General features: G+C 38.7%; 1 protein-coding gene across 2 annotated transcripts in view; it reads right to left on the bottom strand.

Moving 5' to 3' along the window:
• LOC136864445 (zinc finger and BTB domain-containing protein 40) overlaps positions 1-24,692 on the bottom strand; it is a 257,945-nt gene that overhangs the window by 136,275 nt on the left and 96,978 nt on the right. For both annotated transcript variants that reach the window (XM_067141448.2, XM_067141449.2), the window contains one exon: positions 10,743-10,856. In XM_067141448.2, the coding sequence (XP_066997549.1) occupies positions 10,743-10,856 (114 nt within the window). The remainder of the gene's footprint in view (positions 1-10,742; positions 10,857-24,692) is intronic.

The following is a 24,692-nucleotide window of genomic DNA, read 5'->3' as shown; positions in this document are numbered from 1 at the left end:
AATTTGGTGGTAAAAAATGAACTGTTTAATAAGCGATTAGAGGAACAGAAAAGTGAATGTGAATGGCAAGGGAAAGAGGTAGAAGAAAAGTTTGCCAAGCAGAGAAGTAAATTCCTGGAATTAATGGGAAAGGAAAGCAACTCTACTAGGAAGGAAGTAATGAGGCAGGTCACTAGTATAGATAAGAGAGTTGAGACCCAAAAAGGGGAAATACGGGAATTCAAAGACCAGGTCCAACTAATGATTGACACAGTAAAGCTTAGAATGGAAGATGAGACACGGGCAAGCGAAGAAAGTTTTGCGATAGCTGAAGAGAATAAGATTGAAATTAGGACACTGAAAGAGAAGCAGGTTAATTTGGAGAGCAAAATTGATAGGAGAGACAAAGATGTAGAACGCCGGATGGAGAAAGCAGAAAATCAGTTAAAACAGGTGGCAAGCGATAAACAGGTGGCAACGGATAAACATGTTTTCACGGGAAGGCAATGTCTCGGAGGTAGCTACAGTAGGGACACTAAACTACCTAAATTTAATGGGAAACAAACGAACCTGCTAGATTTCCTTAAGATGATAGAAAAATGGTTTGAAAAGCGTCTAGAGGAAGGGTCTATGGACTGGGAAGACGTTATAGAAAATATTGACCATGCTTTTGTAGGAGAAACTCGGTCTTGGTTCATGGTATATAGGCAAACGATGACGAACCTTAAAGAATTAAGAAATAAGTTTGGAGAGAAATTTTGGAGTGAAACGGTGCAAGCTCGGGAGAGAGAAAGAGTGGTATTTGGGAGGTACAAACTGCATGAAGGAGTCACTATGACCGAATATTTCTTGGCCCATGTCATGATTTGTCAGAACTTAGATGGTATAACCGAGGGGTCTGATGTAGTTAAGACTACTTTTGAGTCATTTTCCGGACAGGGTGAGAGAAGCGGCCTGCATGCAAGGATTTGGTACTATTCAGGAAATGGAGAACTTACTGGATAGTTTTGATGCTTTAGGTAACCTTAGGAGTAGAACGGAGTATACTCAGAACTTTAGTCATCACAACGGAGTGAGAGAAAACAGGAGAACACAGAATCTCGAAGCTCACAACCAGTTCAGACACCAGCATAACAGTAGGAGCGGAGTACCTGAATATAGAAATGAAAATTCCCAACGAGGGCCAGAGCAATGTACTAATGAGTTCAATGTCAATACACAAAGGGAACCATTAAACTAACTAGAGGTTGTAATGTTAGGTCAGAATTCCAGCCTAGTATGAAGGTAGCGAAGTGTCTTGTCATGAAAGTGTTACCATATGACCTAGATGTTAGAGACGATTTGATGTATGAACCAGAGCAGAATAATGTAGATTCAAGTAATGAAGTAGTCAATCCCGTTGTTAAATTGAAAGTTTGGGGGGTGTGGGTTAAAGTTTTAATTGATTCCGGTAGCCAAATCTCGTGTATTAATTCTCAGTGGTGTGAGTCATTAGTAAAACAGGGTATTCAGTTGGAGGAAATGCCTGTTAAGTCTACTTTCATCATTATGGCTGTTGGTAAGAGGTCTAGGCAAATTTGTAAACAGGTAGCTGTTCCGATCTATATTAATAATGTTATTAGCGTTCGGATATGTTTGGTAATTCCGCATTTGATATTTGATCTAATCTTGCGATCTGATTGGTTAATGTTAAAATTGGCTCAATTAGATTACAATGTGCAATGCTAAATTTGAGGTGGAATAATGAGGATATCAAGGTCAAGTTTGAGGAGGAAAACGGAAGTTAGTACAGTGTGGAGGGTGAGAGAGGTTTCTAAAGTTAATGAAGAGGCTAGTGAGGGCCTGAAGTTGTGCCAGTTGTGGCTTAGTGAGGATAAAAGGTGTGCCTTGAAAGAAGCCATAGGTAGAAATCAGTTAAATGAAGTCCAGAAGGACAAGGTATTTGAAGTGTTATGTGAACACATGGAGATTTTTTCTGAGAAGCCTGGTGTTACCCATCTGTACGAGCATTGTTTTTCTGTGCTGGATAGGAGTCCATTCAGTGGACCACGGTGTCCGAGACCACACAAATTTGCCATAGCCGTGGAGGATCAAATTCAAGCTATGTTAGCAGACGGTGTGATTGAATTATCAAACAGTCAATACGTTAATCCCTTAATTGTCATGCCTAAGTCTGATTGATCTATACGTCTGTGTATTGATGCCAGGGAAATGAACAGATGCATTTGTGCTGATCAGTTGAGATCACAAACCATTGAAGAGTTGATACAGAGTTTTCAGGGTAAGAGTTGGTTCTCTACGGTAGATCGTAGGAGTAGTTTTTGGCAGATACCTTTGAGATTAGAAAACAGGCCTCTTACTGCTCTCAGTTATAAGTATAGTTCATATCAATTTAGGCGCGTTCCTTTTGGTACACGTACGAGCTCGGCGGCTCTAAATCGCGCATTAAGTATAGCCTTGGGAGATGATACTGGAGATTATGCTACGATCTATATCGACGACTTGGTGATTGCATCGAGTACTTTTGAAGAGCACTCTGACCACTTAGAGAGGGTTTTTTCCTAAATTAGAGTATGCTGGTTTTACTCTGAAACATGATAAGTGTGTTTTCAGTAGGCGAGAGGTGACTTTTTTGGGGCACCGTGTATAGGCAATGGGAGTGACGCCTGAGAGCACTAGAATTGAAAAAATATTGAATACTAGGACACCTAGAAATAGTAAGGAGCTCAGATTGTATATTGGTGTATGTAATTTTTTCAGACGATTCGTAGTGAGATTTGCTAACTTAATACAGCCATTTAGAGAACTGTTGAAAGCTGGCAGTAAGTGGACGTGGACACAAAATCATGATAGAGCTTTCCAGGAATTAAAAGAAGGATTAAGGCAGGCGGTTGTTTTGAGATACTCCATGGCCAATAGGAAGTATGTGTTGCTGATGGACGCATCTCACTGTGGTCTTGCTGGTGCACTATGTCAAGTAGATGATGATGGTAATTTAGGGATTGTGTCTTTAGCTTCCAGAGGTTTAAGTGCTGCTGAAAAACGCTATTCTATAACAGAACTTGAATTCCTAGCTATTGTATACTCTCTGAGTAAATTTAGGATGTATGTTTTAGGTACCGAATTTGAAATTAGGACGAATCATCATGCTCTTTCTTTTGTATCCAAGTGTAAATTATCATCTAACAGAGTTAGTAGGTGGATACTTGCCCTACAAGAGTATGATTTTAAGGTAACTCACATTAAGGGAAAAAATAATGTCCTTGCTGATTTATTGTCACGTGATACGAAGTTGTGCGAAGAAGGAAGCCTTGTAGAGCCACGTGTGGGCATTATTATATGTACATGTCTTTCGAAGGAGAATAAAACTGCTCTCGATAGACTATGAAACCTATTGGTTGAACAGCCGGTAGACGAGGAATGTCGGGAACCTTTGACTATACTTCAGGGAGGAGAGCAGCCTACCATGTCACATGGTAGACACACGTACAAACTGGTTAATGGGTTTTTAGCCAGGAAATGTGGCGAGGATCCCTGAGGAATTTGTGTACCCAAAGCACTATGTGTGGAATTGATTTAGTTTATTTACAAGGAATTAGGGCATTATGGAGCTAATAAAGTTCTATATGAGATCCAACAGAATTTTATATGGGACAAGATGGGAGGAGATATAAGAAAAATTATTTCCACTTGCGATCTGCGTCAGCGTAGCAAAGTTCCTAACCGCTATTTAGTAGGACCTCGTCAGGCAGTAATTTCAGAAAAACCTGGTGACTTGGTGTGTATGGACCTGTTCGGACCTGTGATAAAGGGACAGTTCGGCTTCCAATAAATTTTAGTCCTTATTGATGCCTTCCAGAAGTTGGTCAGATTATATGGTATGAGAAAAGTCACTGGAAAAACTTGTAGTCATATAATCCAATAGAAGTACATCCCTGAATTAGGTACTCCTCTTAAGAGTCTTATCAGACAGCGGACCTCAGTTTATTTCGAGAAAGTGGAAGTCAACAATTAGAGAGCTAGGTAGTACACAAGTCCATTCATCCATTAGGTACCCTCAGGGCAATATGTGTGAGCGCATTATGAAAGTGTTATCTCGCATGTTTAGGTGCTTAGTGTTCGATAAGCATACAGCCTGGGTGGCTCATTTATCCCGTATAGAAACATGGATCAATGTAGTTCAACATGAAAGCACTAGACTGATACCGTCACAAGTTCATTTTGGTAGTAAGCCCCAGAATGAACTAGTTAGAGTGTTAGGTTTGCCTGAGGAACCACCTCGCAACGCTGAATTTTACGTCCGACTGGCACGGGAGAACCTGATTAAATCTGGAGATAAACGTAAAAGGCAGCAGAAATATAAGGTGCTAGATGACTTAGAGGTAGGTGATCTTGTTTTGTTGAGAGTTCCCATGTTGTCAAACAGTGAGGATAAGGTAACCAAGAAATGTTTTCTTTAATATCAAGGCCCTTATCAAGTACATAGTAAACTAGGACCCTGTGCTTACAAGTTAGCGGACGGCGAGAGCGTATTGAATGGTTCATATAATATTAGTAGTTTACGGAGATACCTGTCGTGTGATGTGGCTGAACCGGATTGTGAGATATAGGTCAGTAGTACAGGGAAGTTGCTACCTATTATGTCAGACTACAAGCTGAGGGAGTTGAACTCTCGATTGTGGTGGTATTTCCTGGTTGCGTTTGTAAACAAATGACTTGTTTGTGTGTAGCGATAGATTTACACTCGTTCATTGACTTTAGATCGTCTGTTTTCCGTATGTGAGGCCATGTAATTTTCTAGTGTATCTATTTTCAGAGATGTCACTGAAGGCTAATTAAAGTTGACGACGGCAAGTAATTAATTTTCCCGTATGTTCATTTCTAACTTGCAATAATTTTATCGTGAGCTTAAATTGCATGTGTCTTCATGTGAAGTGTATTGTATGATACTTCAAGATAAGGTTGAAACATTCAAGAGAGTGATTAAGGTATAAATTGGCTGTATCATATGTTTTACATGGTTTTGGCGTAAAAGATTGGAAGAGAACGTGTTACTGCTAACTAGCAGAGAATGTCGGAAACATGAAGAGTAAAAGAACTAATAGACACTCGGAAGAGTTTGTAATCTGAATTGTATATGTTATATTTTCAAAGATCATTTTGTAAAAAAAAAAAAAAAAGGAATGTTGCTCATGTTGGGCAGAATTTAATAGGTAAACCTCAAGCAAGCTGGACTAAAATACGCTTGGAAGAATTAGCTATTGAGTTGCATATATGTAGATATGTAGACAGTGAGATATAATTCAAACTGTCTGAAAATGGTGCAGGTCTTAATGGGCATGTAATAGATGTATTTCAGGTAAAGGTGGGAGCGAGTGTGTGAGTTCTCAATTCATGTCCTATTCGTTAAGAACTCATGGGGGCGAATGTAACGTTCCAGACGTCACAGTGTAATTATGTTAATTTTATTACATACATACATACATTATCATTATAGACAGTTGTGACTTTCAGCGTTCAGTCTGCAAGCCTCTGTGAATTTACTAAACGTTCCCACAATCTTCCATTTGCAACTGGTGTTGTGGCCTCATTTAGTTCTATACCTCTTATCTTTAAATCGTTAGAAACCGAGCCTCACCATCGTCATCTTGGTCTACCTCTACTTATCTTACCCTCCACAGCAGAATCCATTATTCTCCTAGGTAACCTATCCTCCTCCATTCGCCTCACATGACCCCACCACCAAAGCCGGTTTATGCGTACAGCTTCATCCATCGAGTTCATTCCTAAATTAGCCTTTATCTCCTCATTCCGAGTACCATCCTGCCATTGTTCCCACCTGTTTGTACCAGCAATCATTCTTGCTAGTTTCATGTCTGTTACTTCTAACTTATGAATAAGATATCCTGAGACCACCCAGCTTTCGCTCCCGTAAAGCAAAGTTGGTCTGAAAACAGACCGATGTAAAGATAGTTTCGTCTGGGAGCTGAATTCCTTCTTACAGAATACTGTCGATCGCAACTGCGAGCTCACTGCATTAGCTTTACGACACCTTGATTCAATCTCACTTACTACATTACCATCCTGCGAGAACACACAACCTAAATACTTGAAATTATTGACCTGTTCTAGCTTTCTATCACCAATCTGGCATTCAATTCTGTTGAATTTCTTACCTACTGACATCAATTTAGTCTCCGAGAGGCTAATTTTCATACCATACTCATTGCACCTATTTTCAAGTTCCAAGATATTAGACTGCAGGCTTTCGGCATACTCTGCCATTAAGACCAAGTCGTCAGCATAGGCCAGACTGCTTATTACATTTCCACCTAACTGAATCCCTCCTTGCCATTTTATACCTTTCAGCAGATGATCCATGTAAACTACGAACAGCAAAGGTGAAAGATTACAGCCTTGTCTAATCCCTGTAAGTACCCTGAACCAAGAACTCATTTTACCATCAATTCTCACTGAAGCCCAATTGTCAACATAAATACCTTTAATTGATTTTAATAATCTACCTTTAATTCCATAGGCCCCCAGTATGGCGAACATCTTTTCCCTCGGTACCCTGTCATATGCTTTCTCTAGATCTACAAAACATAAACACAACTGCCTATTCCTCTTGTAGCATTTTTCAATTACCTGGCGCATACTGAAAATCTGATCCTGACAGCCTCTCTGTGGTCTGAAACCACACTGGGTTTCATCCAACTTCCTCTCAACGACTGATCGCACCCTGCCTTCCAAGATGCCAGTGAATACTTTGCCTGGTATACTAATCAATGAGATACCTCGATAGTTGTTGCAATCCTTCTTGTTTCCTAGCTTATAGATAGGTGCAATTACTGCTTTTGTCCAATCTGAAGGTACCTTACCAACACTCCATGCTAATTTTACTACTCTATGAAGCCATTTCAACCCTGCCTTCCCACTATACTTCACCATTTCAGGTCTAATTTCATCTATTCCTGCTGCTTTATGACAATGGAGTTTATTTACCATCCTTTCCACTTCCTCAAGCATAATTTCACCAACATCATTTTCCTCCTCCCCATGAGCTTGGCTGTTCACAACACCACCAGGATGATTTCCTTTTACATTGAGAAGATGTTCAAAATATTCCCTCCACCTCTCCAGCGATTCCCTGGGATCTATTATGAGTTCACCTGAATTACTCAAAACACTGTTCATTTCCTTTTTCCCTCCCTTCCTAAGATTCTTTATTACTGTCCAGAAAGGTTTCCCTGCTGCTTGACCTAACCTTTCCAGGTTGTTACCAAAATCTTCCCATGACTACCTTTTGGATTCAACAACTATTTGTTTCGCTCTGTTTCTTTCATCTACGTACCAATCCCTGTCTGACTCGGCCCTTGTTTGGAGCCATTTCTGATAAGGCTTCTTTTTACGTTTACAAGCTGCTCTCACTTCATCATTCCACCAAGATGTTCACCTTTTCCCATTTTTACACACAGTTGTTCCTAGGCATTCCTTTGCTTTTTCTACTACAACATCCCTATATGCCACCCACTCACTTTCTATATCCTGAACCTGCTTACTGTCTACTGTTTGAAACTTCTCACTAATCATATCCATGTACTTCTGTCTCATTTCCTCGTGCTGGAGATTTTCTACCCTTATTCGTTTGCAGACAGATTCACTTTCTCTACCCTAGGCCTAGAGATACTTAGTTCACTACAGATCAGATAGTGGTCTGTATCATCAAGAAATCCCCAGAAAACTCGTACATTCCTAACAGATTTCCTGAATTCGAAATCTGTTAAGATATAGTCTATTATGGATCTGGTACCCCTAGCCTCCCATGTGTAGCGGTGAATAGCCTTATGCCTGAAGAATGTATTCGTAACAGCTAAACCCATACTAGCACAGAAGTCCAGCAAACACTTCCCATTCCCATTAGCTTCCATATCTTCCCCACATTTACAAATCACCCTTTCGTATAGTTCAGTTCTATTCCCAACTCTCGCATTGAAATCGCCCTTTAGCACTATTCTATCCTTGCTGTTGACCCTGACCATGATGTCACTCAATGCTTCATAAAACTTGTCAACTTCATCCTCATCTGCACCCTCACATGGTGAATACACGGACACAATTCTAGTCCTAATTCCTCCAACTGACAAATCGACCCACATCATTCGCTCATAGGTGCCTAACAGAAACTATGTTGCGTGAAATGGTATTCCTGATAAAGAGCCCTACCCCAGATTCTGCCCTTCCCTTTCTAACACCCGTCAAGTACACTTTATAATCTCCTATCTCTTCCTCGTTATCTCCCCTTACCCGAATATCACTTACTCCTAGCACATCCAAATGCATCCTCTTTGCTGACTCAGCCAGTTCTACTTTCTTTCTTCCATAAGCCCCATTAATATTGATAGCTCCCCATCGAATTCCATTTTGTTCGCCAAGTTGTTTCCAAGGAGTCCCTCGCCTGTCAAATGGGAGTGGGACTCCGTTACTCCCATAGGTCCGAGGCTTGCTTAAAATGTTCTGAGCTCGGTGCATTCATGAAGCAGGATGCTACCCTACTTGCACATAGTCCAAGTGAGGATTTCTCCTCTAACGGGTTATGGACCACCGGTGAATTGTATAGTCCTAGCCGCCTGAGCACAAGGAAGGCCATGACTCAGAATATGTCCGAGATGCCCACTCCCATTCCATAGCAACTGGTATCCCGACTCTCAGGACCACTTACTAGGCCACTCAGTCGTTGCCCATGGTTCAAAAACTAGGACGTAACTACAGTAACCCACAAACATGAGCCATTTAATTTTATTATGTTTAATTAATTCAGGAATGGTATATTTGACGTCATGATATTTATCTTCGCACGTAATTTTATTATAATTCATGTTTGATCATTTGCTCACTATCATTTCATTACTTTGTAACTACGACTTTTAAACGAGGGCTGAATATCCTTATATTAACATAGATTCTTGCGACATTTGTGTAAATTTAACTTGCAGTAGATTTTCCTCTACCTTGCCACATCATCGAGGAAGAAGAAGCGACAAATTTAGAACTCAATTCTTGGAAAAAGCCAGCATGTGTCCAGGCGTTGTAACCACAGCTACTGTGTTCTGAGCTGAGTAATTCAAACTGGTCACCGCCTACATTTTCAAAGGAGAGTCCTGTTGCCATGGATACTGAGTGAAATGGCTAATAGAAGAACAGTTCATATCATCGTGGGGACCCTTCATCTTCAATATCTGGGGTAGGGAGAGACGTGTCACCTGATTGGACCACGTGTTTCGACTTGTAATTAGAGCCAGTAAAGCTTACTTAAGGGCGTGTTGGAGCTCTTAGCTTCATTAGATTCGATTCGATTCTATCTCGTATTTCGCTTTAGGTCTGAGAACTTGTCTTATGGTTGATGTACCATAGAGGACTAGTTTGATAGTTTATCACTTCTTCATTCTTCACTTCGTTACCACGACGTGGTACTTAGGAATTTTTGAATGATGGGCGTATAACCACTCTCATCAGGAAGTACAAACAGCTATAATACTAGACCGGTTTGTACCAGTCTAAAACAATAGGTAGCATTTAACTAGCTAGAAATGAAACTATGGTACACATTTTCAGTAAAGTTGGAAGGATTGTTAATTCAATATCCTCTCCGCATAACCCAAGGGGTTTTTTCTAACAGTGATTCAGGGCTCATCTCCAATAAATGGGATAGAGCATAACAGGGAGTTGTAGTTTCGAAGCCATCATCCTATAAGTGGTTGATGCACTTGGCAAGGCAGGAATGGTACTTGGCGACAGATGGAGATATCTCAAAGACGACCAGTGATGTTCCAGCTACAAGGACGGAGGCTGGAGGCTTTCCAAGGACCAGCAGAACAAGATCACATGGTGAGCAAACGAGTTAAAAGTATTGCAAGTTTCCGTGAGGTAGAGTGATTCGATTTTTTTGTTAAATTAATTTCCTACTTTAAATTCAGTTCTCGTAAAAACGTCATCATTTTTTAAATTCAGTATAATAAATGTTATTTTCTTGGTTCATTTTAATCAGTCTGCCATAATTAGCCTTGTGATTTCTAATTCTCCTGCTTAATGATTAGTACACTCTCACCCCATCCCTGTGATGAGAGTCCTTCCAAGCTTTCTTATAAATTTTTGTTTTTAAGTCATCAACTTATAGACTGGCACCCTTAGCTTGAATAGTTGCATTTCTCGTTCAATTATTGTTCTCCAAAAGAGGGGCAAGTCACAAAGATTAGTGGTAAGGGAGTTTGTGATTACTGATATCACTGTATCTATATTTTATATATTTCCACTCTGTTTTAAGATGCAAACATACAGTACGATTTTGTATTGCAGGATGCTGCTGCTGCTGCTGCTGCAATCGTACTATTATAATGTATTTTACCAGTACTAATGATTACATCAGTATTACCTAATGTACTATTACATTTTTTGTTTCACATCACTCCTGTAGTTTGCTCATTCATGTACCATTTATAATCATTAAATAAAAATGAATAACTTTTTCCAGTAAAAAAACATCAAACCCAGTTTTCTTTATATTTTCAAAATCACCCTTCCTAAAACTAGGGTGCAGGGATTATTCACTTATATACAACATAAATAATCAAATTTACTTTCAGGGTGAGTTTCAAAAGAGCGTCACAGAACTAGAAATAAAATAACCCATGATGTTTTATTGATCCCCATACCATATCCACAACTACCTCCTGAAAACAATGAATAGATGTTGTATGACATACCTTTGTTCTTCACTGGTCACATACAAATCATCTGGCTTGTGGTACATATTGTGGTTATCATAGGCCTTCTTGTTGTAGAACAATGCATCACACGTTGTGCATTTAATGAGATCTCTGCAAAGACAAGACAGGAGAATGAGAAGTCAGCATCACTCTCGAAACACTGTAGATAAATTATCAGAAGTTCTCGATATGAAAAATATCCACGTAAGCTTAAAAGAAAGCCAAACGCTCCAATACGTAACATTATTATCGAACAGTGTATGTAGAATGCAAGGAGAAGAAACTTATGTAATTTCAAAACAGAAAGTTCCATACTTAAATTACATATAGATGTTTCGCAGGTAGCAAGACGGTACCAAGGTAGTGATCCATAAGATGTACTATAAGCTCACAATGACATACGCAAAGATGACTTGGGCAGTGGCAAAGAGAAAGAAGAATAAAACTGAATCCAGTGAAATGAAATTCCTAAGAAGGTGGGGAAGTACTATAAATAAACCAAACCCAGCAGGAGCTGGATATGGGGGAAAGGGGGGTCAAATTATACACTAATTTTTAATAATATAGGCCTTAAAAAGATGTTTTTCAAAACATCCTGTGCGTTTATTCTTTTATCCCATATATACAATAAAGTCAAAGTTTGGATTTTTTTTTTTAACAAGAAAAGTGACAACTGCAAAACATCACATGACATGACATGAGTTCACATTTCAGTTTATAAACGACATATCAAGGATGTCCCTCAATGGAAAAATGAAGGGAAGCACAATTCTACTTCTCCATGAGACATTCAGTAGTGTCAATGGCACCTTAAATCAAAATAAATCAGAGTTTTCTGACCCAGATATCATTTATTATTTATTTTTATTTATCATTTATTATTTCTTTCCTATACATTTCTCTTTAAAAGGAAAAGATATTGTCTTTATAACCACCATCCGCATAACTACTATCTATGATTTTTATTTATAAATCATTATCTGTGGTTCGTTGTGTGGGTTACTGTAGTTGCAATCTAGTTCTGAACCATAGGCAATGGCTGAGTTGCTAAGTAAATTGTCCTGAGAGTCGGGATACCAGTTACTATGCAAAAGGAGTGGGCATCTCGGACATATTATGAATCGAGGCTCTCCTTGTGCTCAGGTGGCTAGGACTATACAATCACCCAGTGGTCCCTAACCTGGTAGAGGAGAGATTCTCACTGGTACTATATTCAAGTAGTGTAGCATCCTGCTTCAAAGAATGTTACTGAGCATGCTGTGAACATTTTAAGCAAGCTTTGGACTTACGGGAGTAACAGAGTCCCAGTTCCAATTGACAAGCGAGGGACTCCTTGGAAACAACTTAGTGAACAAAACATAATTCTACGTGGAGCTATCAATATTAATAGGGCATGTGGAAGAAAGAAAGAAAGAAAGAAAGAAAGAAAGAAAGAAAGAAAGTAGACTTGGCCGAGTCAGCAAAGAGAAAACGTCTGGATGTGTCAGAAGTTAATGATAATCGGCAATGGAGAGATAACAAGAAAGACATAGGAGGCTATAAAGTGTCTTTACAAGTCTCAAAAAGGGAAGACCAGAGTGTAGGGCAGGACTGTTTATCAGGAATACTATTGCACACAACATAGTTTCTGTTAGGTATGTAAATGAGCAAATTATATGGGTGGATTTAACAGCTGGAGGAATTAGAATGGGAAGTGCCTCGGTCTAGTCACCATGTGAGGGTGGGGATGAGGATGAAGTTGATGAGTTTTATGAAGAGCTGAGTGACAACATAGTCAGTGTCAACAGTAAGTATAGGGTAGTACTAATGGATGATTTCAATGCGAGAGTTGAAAATAGAACCGCAGGATATGACAAGGTGATGGGTAAGCATGGAGAAGATATAGAAGCTAATAGGAATGGGGGGTGTTTATTGGACTTCTCTGCCAGTATGGGATAAGCAGTTACAAATATATTCTTCAAGCATAAGGCTATTCACCACTACATATGGGAGGCTAGGGGGCACCAGATCCATTATAGACTATATCATAACCGACAAAGAATTCAGAAAATCTGTTAGGAATGTGCAGGTATTCCAGGGATTTTTCAATGATACAGACCACCATCTAATATGTTGCGAACTAGGAATCTCTAAGCCTAGCATAAAGTGAAATCTGTCTGCAGACGAATAAGGGTAGAAAATCTCCGGGACAAAGAAATTAGACAGAAGTATAAGGATATGATCAGTGAGATAGACAGTAAGCAGTTTCAGAATATATACTACGTGAAAATGAAAAGAAAAAAAATAATTCGCTGACCCAACATAGGGAAATTTTATTGACACACACTTGAGAACGTATACAACACAAGATCACACCGACAGAGCCATACGCATCTGAGTACAATCGACAGGGCGTGTGCAATGTCAGTGCTAGTACCATGTACACCCTCCTTTTGCAGCAATGCAGGCTGAAATAATTCTCCCATAGAGATGATCGTAAAGGTGACAAATACAGTCTTGCGGAATGGCCTGCCATACAATTTCCACCTGATACCTCAGTTGGCGCAGATTTTCTGCCAGTCGCACAGACCGTGCAAGATGATGTTTCATCCAGTCGCAAACATGCTCAATGGGGGACAGACCTGGGGATCGTGCTGGCCAGGGTAGTTGACATACACCTTGGAGAGCACATTCGGTGACATGGGATACATGTGAAAGTGCAATGTCCTGTTGGAAAAGCACATCACCTTGTTGGTACATCAACAGTAGCACAACGGGTTGAATGATGGTTTTGATGTACCGTGCACTGTTCAATGTTCCCTCGACGATCACCAGAGGAGAATGGCCAGTGAAGAATATGACTCTCCACATCATGATGCCGGGTGTTGGCCCTGTGTGCCTCTGTCGAATACACTCCAGATGTTCGCCCTCACCTGCGTGATGCCACACGTGTACGACCATCATTGGCACCAAGGCAGAAGCAACTCTCATCAATGAAGACAACATGTCTCCATTTGTTCTTCCATAAGCGCCTATCATGGCACCAATGCAGGCAGACTGCACGATGTTGGGGCGTGAGGAGAAGATGCCTTAACGGCATGCAGGATCATAGCCTTGATTCACGGAGACTGTTGTGAATGGTCCTCACTGATACCCCTGGAGCAACAGTGTCCCTAATTTGTTGTGAAGATGCGGTGTGGTCTAATACAGTACTTCATAAGATGCGACGGTCTTGGCGTGCATCTGTGCATCGCCGCTCTCCAGAACCAGGCCAACGGGCATGTGCACCTTCTGCTGACCACTGGTGATAACATAGATGCACTGTGAAGACATCTCGCCCCACGTGTTGCACAATTCCGCGGTATGACCACCCGGCCTCCCACAGGCCCACTATATGCCCTCGCTGAAACTCCGTCAACTGCACAAACGGTTCACGTACTAACTATAACTATAAGTCACGTACACACTGTCGCGGCATGCTAATGATGTTGCAGACACAGACGGAGCTCCATATGCCACGGCAAACTGGCTGCCACTGACTCTGGCGGTGACCAACTGTTGCGCAGCTTGCAACATTCCATGGCTGATAACGCGGTTCCTGGAGTATCTGCAGTGCTGCGCGTTTGCCCATCACGTGTACTGGCCTCTTGTAGTGTCCTGTGCAAGTATGGCAGGCCTTATTCACTTGTGTCAAGGTGTTCATTTTTCATTTTCACAGAGTATAGAAAGAGAATAGATGGCATACAGGGATGCTGTATTAGAAACAGCAATGGAATGCCTGGGAACAGCTGTGTGTAAATATGGCAAAAAGGGAACAACTTGGTAGAATGATGAAGTGAGGACAGCTTGTAAACGTAAATAAAAGGTATATCAGGAATGGCTCCAAACAAGGACTGATGCATACAGGCAATTGTATGTAGATGAAGGAAACAGAGTGAAACAAATTACTACTGAATCCAAGAAGTCATGGGAAGATTTTGGTTATAACCTGCAAACACTAGGTCAAGCAGCAGGGAAACCTTTCTTGACAGTGATAAAGAATCTTAAAAATGGAGAGAAAAAGGAAATGAATAGTGTTTTGGGTAAATCAGGCAAACTCACAGTTAATCTCAGGGAATCACTGAAAATGTGAAAGGAAAATATTTCAGAAATCTTCTCAACATAAAAGGAAATCTTTCTGTTGACGTTGCAAACAACTGAACTCATAGGAAGGAGGACAAAGATGTTAGTGAAATTTAAGGTAACAACTTGTTTTACGTTGCACCGACACAGATAGGCCTTATGGCGATGATGGGACAGGAAAGGGCTTGGAGTGGGAAGGGAGCAGCCTTGGCATTAATTAAGGTACAGCCCCAGGATTTTCCAGGTGTGAAAATGGGACACCACGGAAAACCATCTTCAGGGTTGCCGACAGTGAGGTTCGAACCCACTATTTCCCGAATACTGGATACTGGCCGCACTTAAGAGACTGCAGTGAAATTTTACTCAAAGTGCAAAGGATGGTAAATAAACTGCAGTCATAAAACAGCAGGAATAGATGAAATTAGGTCTGAAATTGTGAAACATAGTGGGAAGGGAGGGATAAAATGGCTTCATAGAGTCATAATTTCAGGATACAATGTTATTGAGGTACTTTTTGTTTTCAATTGGCTTTATGTTGCACCGACACACGACGGTATAGGAAAGGGCTAGGAGTGGAACTAAGCAGCCGTGGCCTTAATTAAAGCACAAACCCAGTATTTGCCTTGTATGAAAATAGGAAAGTATGGAGGCACCCCTAATCAATGACCAACTCGCTCAGTAAGATATCTTCTGATTAGAAGAAAGCAGTAATTGCACCTATCTGTAAGCAAGGGAACAAGGACTGCAATAACTATCAAGATATTCACTGATCACTATACCAGTCAAGCAAAGGGTTTGTTGACATTTTGGAAGGGAGGGTGCAGTCAGTGGATGAGAGGAAGTTACATGGAAACCGGTGTAATTTCAGACCACAGTGTTGCTGTCAGGATCAGATTTTCAGTACATGTGCCAGGTAACTGAAACATGGACAGTTATGTTTGTATTTCATAGATGCAGAAAAGGCATGACAGAGTAGCGAGGGAAAAGATGTTAGCCATACTGGGGGATTATATGATTAAGGGTAGATTATTAAAAGCAATCAAAGTCATTTGTGATTACAATTGGAGCTGCATTGAGAATTGTTAGAAGAATAAGTTCTATATTCAAGGTAAATACAGAGATTAGACATGGCTGTAATCTTTCACCTTTGTTTTCATAGTTTACATGGATCATCTACTGAAAGGTAAAAATATAAAATAGCAGGGAGGGATTCAGTTAGGGAAGGAAATGTAGTAAACAATTTTTGCCTATACCAACGACTTGGTCTTAATGGCAGACTGCTGAAAAGTGATGTCAGTAGGTAAGAAGCATAAGAGAATTGAATGTCAGATTGGGAATACAAACTGGAACAGGTAGATCATTCCAAGTATTTAGGATGTGTATTCTCCCAGGATGGTAGTACAATGGCAAGATTGAATCAAGGTGCAGCAAAGCTATGCACTGAGCTCGCAGTTACAACAGTATTATTTAAGGAAAAAAGTTAGCTCCCGAACAAAACTATCATTACACTGGTCTGTTTTCAGACCAACTTTGATTTATGGGAGTGAAAACTGGGTGGAGTCAGGATATCTCATTCATAAGTCAGAAGTAACAGACATGAAAGTAGCGAGAACGATCGCTGGTACAAGCAGGTGGGCATAATGGCAGGAGGGTATTCCTTTCAACATTACAAATATGTCCTCCAAGATACCAGTTAATGATACCATTAAATTAATTACAGAAAATCTGACACAAAAATAAATTGAGCAGAAAAGAAATAGAAGAATTCATGAGTTATGTTGAAAATATTCACTTTAGATAACTTTGTTCATTGTGCGCAAAATAGTCAAGTCTCTATCTGTTGTTGTAAAAGTGTGATGAAGATCTGTTGTATGTGTGCTTATTGTATTCATCTGCATCAGTATATTCCTGATAGCATGTTAAAAAACTTCTCTCTCTCTCTCTCTTTGGCTGATTTATGTTGCTTTACATAGGGAACAGTTGAGTTAATAAATACCTGACTTAAAAATATGTTGTTGTTAGGAGTCCTGTCTCTCTTAATAAAAATGTCAGCAAAAAGGACTCCCAATGGGAGCTCTGGTCTCTAGGATTTTAGCAAAAATATACATTGATTATTTGAAAGAGAAAAAAAACAAACAATAAAACTGAATAGCATAAAAGGGATCACGTTATGCTGATGAAATTTTTATATAATAGACCAAAATGTCAATATTAACTCTATAATGCTGGATTCATTGAATAATATCGACCTACACATTAAATTCACATTAGAGGTTGAAAATAACCATATGTTCAATTTTCTTGACCTCACAGTACTAAGAAGAAACAAACTATTGTCATTCAAAATTTATACAAAACCAAGCTAAACCATCAACATTAAGAAAAAAATTATCGCTTCACCCAGAATCCCATAAAAGAGCTATATTTGCAGCATGATCAACAAAACATATAACATCCCCCTGTTCCAGGAAGATTTCAATAAAGAAATTAGTATTATATAGAGAACACCAATTAAGAGTGAAGAGCAACTACACCAAAAACTACTTAGAATAATTAATAAAATAAGGAATAAACTCCAAACTAAACTTGCCAAAGAATCAAAGCATAACAATAAGAAGAATTTTGTCACTTTTAGTTTTAATAACAGGAACCTTTATCAAATTACCAATATCATCAAGAAACTATTTTAAAATGGCCTTACATACAAAAAATACAAACAGTCATATAATTTACAATCACCACAGTAATACTCCTAACAACAACATATTTTTAAGTCAGGTATTTATTAACTCAACTGTTCCCTATGTAAAGCAACATAAATCAGCCAAAGAGAGAGAGAGAGAGAGAGAGAAGTTTTTTAACATGCTATCAGGAATATACTGATGCAGATGAATACAATAAGCACACATACAACAGATCTTCATCACACTTTTACAACAGATAGAGACTTGACTATTTTGCGCACAATGAACAAAGTTATCTAAAGTGAATATTTTCAATGCTATTTACATAGAAATAGATCAGAAATCAAACCCTCAGCATAGCTTACATAAAATTACCTAAAATATCAATGTTTTGTTAGAAGAAATCTTCAAAATAGCTTCCCAGAAACATAAAATTAATAAAACCACTAATGACGAAACAGACTCCCCTACTATACTTTCCCCACCACAGCATTGCTCCTACCGTGCCTCCTCCTGAACAGCTGCCTGATACGCTTAATCAGTCGCCAGCAATACGATGTAAAGATGAGAACAATGTTCTAAAGAGACCAGCAGGGATGTGAGAAATCAACTTTTTCAAATTCCTTAATTGAAGTATAATAATCTTCATTCTTTCTTACAGAACCAAGAACTTCTTTCATTTTCTAGACTCCTCAACAAATATCTTGGAAAATCTTCAAGCTACTTAACTTTAATTTTAATGTAAATATAACATAGTCTTTTATGACTGGAATATCACCATTACAAGGACACAGTATACAAAGAACTGTATATTCAAGATGTACCGGTTGGTACACCTATACGCCGCACATTTGAATTTTCCGCCTTAAAGTACTCCTCTACTGCTGAAACTCTGAACTTTAAAACTGAACTAATTCAACCGTTTATCAGAAGATGTCACTGTGTTAATTTCGAATTGTTTTTGTTTACTAATTATCAAGAAGTGTGGACATTCTCTCACGGATGTCTCTACCAAAAACTATGATCACGCACCCTGGTGCGAAGTGAAGGAACTTTTTTTTTTTGAAGAAATTTTGTATTCAGAAGTTTTGGTCTTTACTAAATTTTGTTCTTTCATCTGTGGGTTGGCATTATTAATTTTTCTTTCTGCCAGTTTTGAACTTAGCCAATCCCGAATTTCTTTAATTAATTTTGCACCAATCGTGTCCTTCTTCCTCAATTTTGATCTGTAACTTTCAGACGACCAATAAACGTCTGTGGGTGTGTCTTAATTATTCATGAAAGCTCTCGAATCTTCCACGAGGGTATAAAAACTGCTGATTTTCTTGTTTTCCGGCCACTTCAACAACATCTAGCTTAGTGTATGGAAGTATAGCAGGGGGCGGGTAGCACCTCTTCCTTCGGGCAGCAGCTCTTCAACAAGGTAATGGCCGTTTAACATCTTTCTTTTTTTCCTTGCTAGCTCAGCAGTTTAACCCGCGGGGCAGGTCCGAAACCTTTAATATGTAACCTATAACTTAAAACATGTAAATCCTTTTCCATCTTTGTAAAACTTAATATATCTTTAAATGTAAATCGGGGATAGAGAGTGCTTTACCCTCTCGAACTCCCCTTCATTTTTTGAGTTGAGGTGACTATGTTTTCGTGACTGATTTTCTACTCTTACCTAATGTGTTAAAATTTTTCTTATACGAGTCACCTATATAGTGTGGGAATAGCCCCTGTGTATCGGCTTAGCGCCACGTAGGTTTTAACAAGCTTTCATGTAGGAGTGCTAGGACAACGCCTCCATTCATCTTGATATTTTGGGCCATTTAATTAATCTGTTCCTTTTCCATGAAGGCCCAGTAGGCGGGGTACAAGATACCCCTGTTTAATTCTTGTAAGTTGTGCCTTGATGGCAAGCGATTGTAATGTATGGTATGGCCTTGAATAGGCTTGAAAGACTGAGAGCGGGTCAGCTCTTTCTGGTATTTTGAAAGGTGCCTCTGGGAGGCGTGACATTTGATAGCTGGGAGCAAGTGCTCCATTGTATTGAGGGAATTTCTGCCCTTTTCTAATATATGTGTTTGTGAGCTGAGAGCTCAGACCTTGCAAAACTTGGGGCTCGGAGCCCAGAACTTGTTAATACCCGAAACTCGTGTTTTCGTTCGTAAAATTATACCTTGTACCTGATTATTGGATAGCTGTTGATCATTCTTGTTAAAAAATATATTTTTGAATTCTATGTAAAAATTGTTAAGTTTTGAAAATATTACCTTTATTGAAATTTTAATTCATCTTACGGCCTTGTAGTTAGACCCATTCCAGCCTGCACCTTCTTTCACCTCTGCTGATCCACCAAAACACGGTAACACAAGAAAGAAGACTAAGGGCCGTATTCAGAGACATAGTTTCAACTTAACTTTCACTTACATCTTACTTGCACGTGTAGGAAAGCCTGAGTTGGTATTCAGAGATCAAACTTAACTTACACTTAAGTCTTAACCTAGCCAAAAGTTAGTGAGATTCAAGACAGCTGGAGACCAACCTTACACCTCACTTTCTTGCCACAGCTTGCCTAAATAACATCTGTTCTGTTAGGATTGAAATGGATTTCGAAGACAATGATTTCCATGAATTCATAGATTATGTGTACGAAGATAATTTGCTGGAACCACGGATATATGCGAGAAATTGTGAAAATCCCTTCGATACACTCACAGACCATGAATTCAAAATACGATATAGATTCTCTAAAGAATGTGTAAATAACATTATAATGCTGCTGGTGATGCCAGGACATGTTGGATATCATAACAGCAGAGGACTGCCATTGCCAGTACATATCAAATTATTGACTGCTCTAAGAGTTTATGCAACTGGCAGTATGCAGGCAAGTAACACTTATTATTACTACTAAATTCAATAAGTAAGGTGGTGGTGGTGGTGGTGGTGATGATGATTATTGTTTCAAGAACAATTAAGAATACTTTTTCTGTATTTGGTCCCTAATTATTATTACCGTACACCTTTTTGAAGTACACATAGACAACCATAACTCTCAATCCTACTTCAGTTTTACTCGCACATTCCATAATGAACATAGCGGCAATGTATACCTCGTTGTGGGTGGTAGAATTGCACATACGGTATCCCCTGCCTGTCGTAAGAAGTGACTAAAGAGGACCCCAGGGGCTCTTGGGAGTGTTGGTTGGCGACCACGGGACCTTTAGATGGGTACGGGCATGGCTTCAACTTACTTGTGCCACGCTCCTCACTTTTATCTATTCTATCCTATCTCCCTTGGTCAACTATTGTTCTTTTCTGATCCCGATGGTGTTAGGTATGCAAGGCCAAGATAATCTTTGATTTTCATGCCTTTCGTGGCCCTTGTGTTTTTTGGTCTTTATCTTCATTTTTCGAAGTGTTGTATCCCTTCCATTTTCCCCTCAGATTAATGTTAATATAGGACGATTGCCTAATTGTACTTCTCTTAAACAATAATCACCACCACCCAGTGTAATTCCTTGCTCTGCGACCAATTACATCAATTGTGCTATTTAATAGGTTACTAATGGTTAATATAAAATAACTGATATAAGCTAAAAAGTCCATTTAAAAAAATATGAATATGTAGGTACTCTCTGCCAATTTTGTAAGTAACAATTAAGACACAACATTATTTTTATTATTTCAGATCGTATGTGGAGATTTCCGTGTATTAGCCAGCCCTCTGTCAGTAGAATTATTGCTGAGGTATCAGAATGCTTAGCCAGACATCTGGGAAGATATGTAAAATTTCCATCAACCCAGGAAGCTATTAACCACAACAAAAGGGTATTTTATGAAATAGCTGGTTTTCCCGATGTTATGGGGTGTATTTACTGCACACACATTCCTGTTAGGAGTCTAGGTGGTCCTACTACTGAATCGGAAAGGTTGGATGTCTTTAAATGTACAAGTTGTGTGTGGTCAAAAAATGGAAATATTGAATATTGTAATTCGTTGGCCTGAATCAGCACATGACAACAGGATTTTTGAAAACAGTGCTCTCATGACTGCATTAGAGGAAATGAAGTTAAGTGGAATTCTTTTGGGTGACAGTGGTTATGCCCAGAAACAGTATCCTTTTACACCAGTACCTCACACACAAAATGAGGCCGAAAACAGGTACAACCATGCCCATATAAAGACCAGAAATATTGTGGAACGTTTATTTGGTGCCTGGAAAAGAAAATTCTCTTGCCTTTCAAAAAAACTGAACACCAAACTAAGAACAACTCATGTAATAGCTGCTTGTGCTGTGCTTCACAATATTGGCATAACTTATGAAAATGATGTATGCAATAATTTTGACATTCCAGACAGAGTTGTACCTGTTATGGCCTCAGACGACAGACCCAGAGGGCAAGCAATCAGAGCTGCATTTATACAACGCCATTTTAATTAAATTATTAAATTACATGCATAACATTTTCTGGTAAAATAGAAGAAAAATAGAATAACAGTTATAACTAGAGACGGGAATTATAGGCACGAATAGGTTAGAATGCAAACGTATTTGAAGAAGGCGCAAGTGTAATCTAGCCGCTCTACAGTTATGTCGGGGAGTTGCATAAATTTTAGGGGTTCTGTTTGTCCAGATCGATAATATATATGCAAATCTCACCGCAGAACCGTCATATGGGTAACGTGCACCTGCGCCTTGGTTAAATACGTTTGCATTCTAACCTATTCGTGCCTATAAGTAAAGTAGAACTAAAACACAGAGAAAGTTGGGAAAATTTTGTATCAGTATTGGAAATAGACTTAACAGGCTCACAACCACAAACATGAAAGGAAGATGATGATGATTAACATTTTATTCAGACAATTTCTTTTTCAAAATTTTTATTTCTAGTTCTTGTTTTTCTTTCATTTGCTCCATTTCAAGAGCCATCTTTTGGCAAGCTATCTCAGCTGCCTTCGTTTTTAAAGCATGACGTTCTTTTTCTTGCAGCAACATTAGGTCACATCTTGCGATTCTCTTTTCAGACTCCCTTGCAACAGCAGATTTTCTTTCATCTCTGCTGGCTTTAGGTGTTGCCTTGTCGTGATCTCCTGCAAAGAAGGAAACATAATCATTATCATCAATATTTAAATTATTGACATATTGGAATTTTTAATCATCTTACTAATAGGTGCAGAATTCTCAAGTTCCTCCTTTAATTCTTCACTATTCCTTCCCAGACTGCCATCGCTCAGCAGAACGTAAGATTCATTATTACCTTTATTAGCAACTAACGCCAGTGTGTCACTGTCAATGGTATCTATAATTTCAATGTCTACTGAGTCGATGGCATCCATTATTGGATCATCATTTGAGCTAGATCCTGGAAATGGGCTCCCACCAGTAGACATCCTTTGCCTCTTTTCCTGGGCCAGTTCTTGTTTCCTTTTTGTTTTCATGTTTTCCCAGCATTTTCTAACTTGCTCTGCTGTCCTCTGGAAGAAAAGCAATTCAAGATTTATGAAGCATTCACTTTATATCATAGGTAGATCATTATACAATGATGACTAGTAGATTAAACCTCTCACCTCAAACTGGCACTTGAGTACACATAATATGAGTACTGGTATTTAATTCAGTAAGAGTTTTTGTAAATTTAGTTTGTTGTTCCACCTACATGGCACGGTTTTACTGGATTGTTGCTCTGATATAGACAAGCCATAAATATATCAGCTTAATTTAAATTTAAAACTGCATAATTATCTGTTTCTTTACCCTGAGTAGGGATTACATGCAAATATTGAGATTAATATCATTGCGGTTTAGATCATTGTTGTTCATTCTCAGTTAAATACATTTCTTCACTTTCATTTTGCAGTCTGAGAACAAAAAATGAATTTGTCTTTCTGCTAAATTCTCAGGCAACAGATTAAAATAGAAATTTTTACTACATGTAGTAATGTATGGTCACACAATACCTGACATAAGAACAGTTAAAATAAAACACCAATCAGGGTGACTTAAATACTTTACTAGGTAGTGTATTTAATTATAATGTAACATTTCTTGTCTGATTCTATGTATAATTTTGTAAATGTATAAAATGTAGTAGGCCTATATTAAAGTTTATTTAGTAGAATCAGAATATTATTTATTTTTATATTAGAATAAAGTTGCCATACAGCATGTTGATTATGCAGTTTCTTTAATGACTTACAGCCTAATTCAATGTTTGAATACTGGTAGGCCCAATTATCAGTCCTCTACATTAGGAACCTTTTACTGATAATTTCTGAAAATAAGCATGATAATTTGTAGTAGTACTTTAATTGTTTTCTGATGTATTTGTTTCTATTATAATATTTGACTGATGTTTTGAATGTGTCGGCCTAAACATGAAAGAGCTCACAAATCTAAACTTCTCATGCAATTCTGTTATTACACTCAACATTCCAATAAATTTACAATTTGCTTGGTATAAACCTCTGGAAACAGGTGATTGAGATGATAATGCAGTGAATATTTCAGGCTGTGTCATTGTGGAACTTTCTGCCTTGGGTAATCTTATAGATAAAAGCATGTTGTGCAAAAATTATTGGGAGTAAGCCTATGCTAAATGAAGGAAGGCTGTGGCATCAATTTTTGTGATATTTGTGAAATCAATATTACTGGGAGTACTTCAAACTTGACAAATAGTAGGCTTTATAACATTATAACACTAATATCAGGTTAGCTTATGCTATGAGGTGTATCGGTGCCCTTATCAACTTGCTGCTGCCACCTAGATTTGATATGTACCAGTACAATGTTTTATTACAGAGTTTGATGAAATGATTTTAAAAAATTGCTGTTTAGGAAACAGTCTAGTTAAATTAAGGAAATACATGCGCATTAAATAGTGTTCTGACTGACACATCATTAGAAAATGGGAAGCTATAGATGTTGAGTGCCTGACAAAGTACTACCATTATTACAACTCTGTTAATGATGATCACAGATGTACCCAAAATTTTCCAGGTATCAATGGAGTGGATGGTGAAAATATTTCACAGGTCATAAAAAAGTGCAAGTAAAGTACACTGAGTAGTTAGGTGGTGGGGACTCCAAAGGTTTTCAGAAAGCTTGTGATTCATATCTTTATAGTGATATCAAGATTGAAAAGGAGTGTGTGTTGGATACATGCAAATATAA

Source organism: Anabrus simplex, chromosome 2 (assembly GCF_040414725.1).
Source record: "Anabrus simplex isolate iqAnaSimp1 chromosome 2, ASM4041472v1, whole genome shotgun sequence".
NCBI classification, from domain to species: Eukaryota; Metazoa; Arthropoda; class Insecta; order Orthoptera; family Tettigoniidae; genus Anabrus; species Anabrus simplex.
Note: the sequence above shows the minus strand (reverse complement) of the source record. Positions and strands in the feature narration are given on the sequence as shown.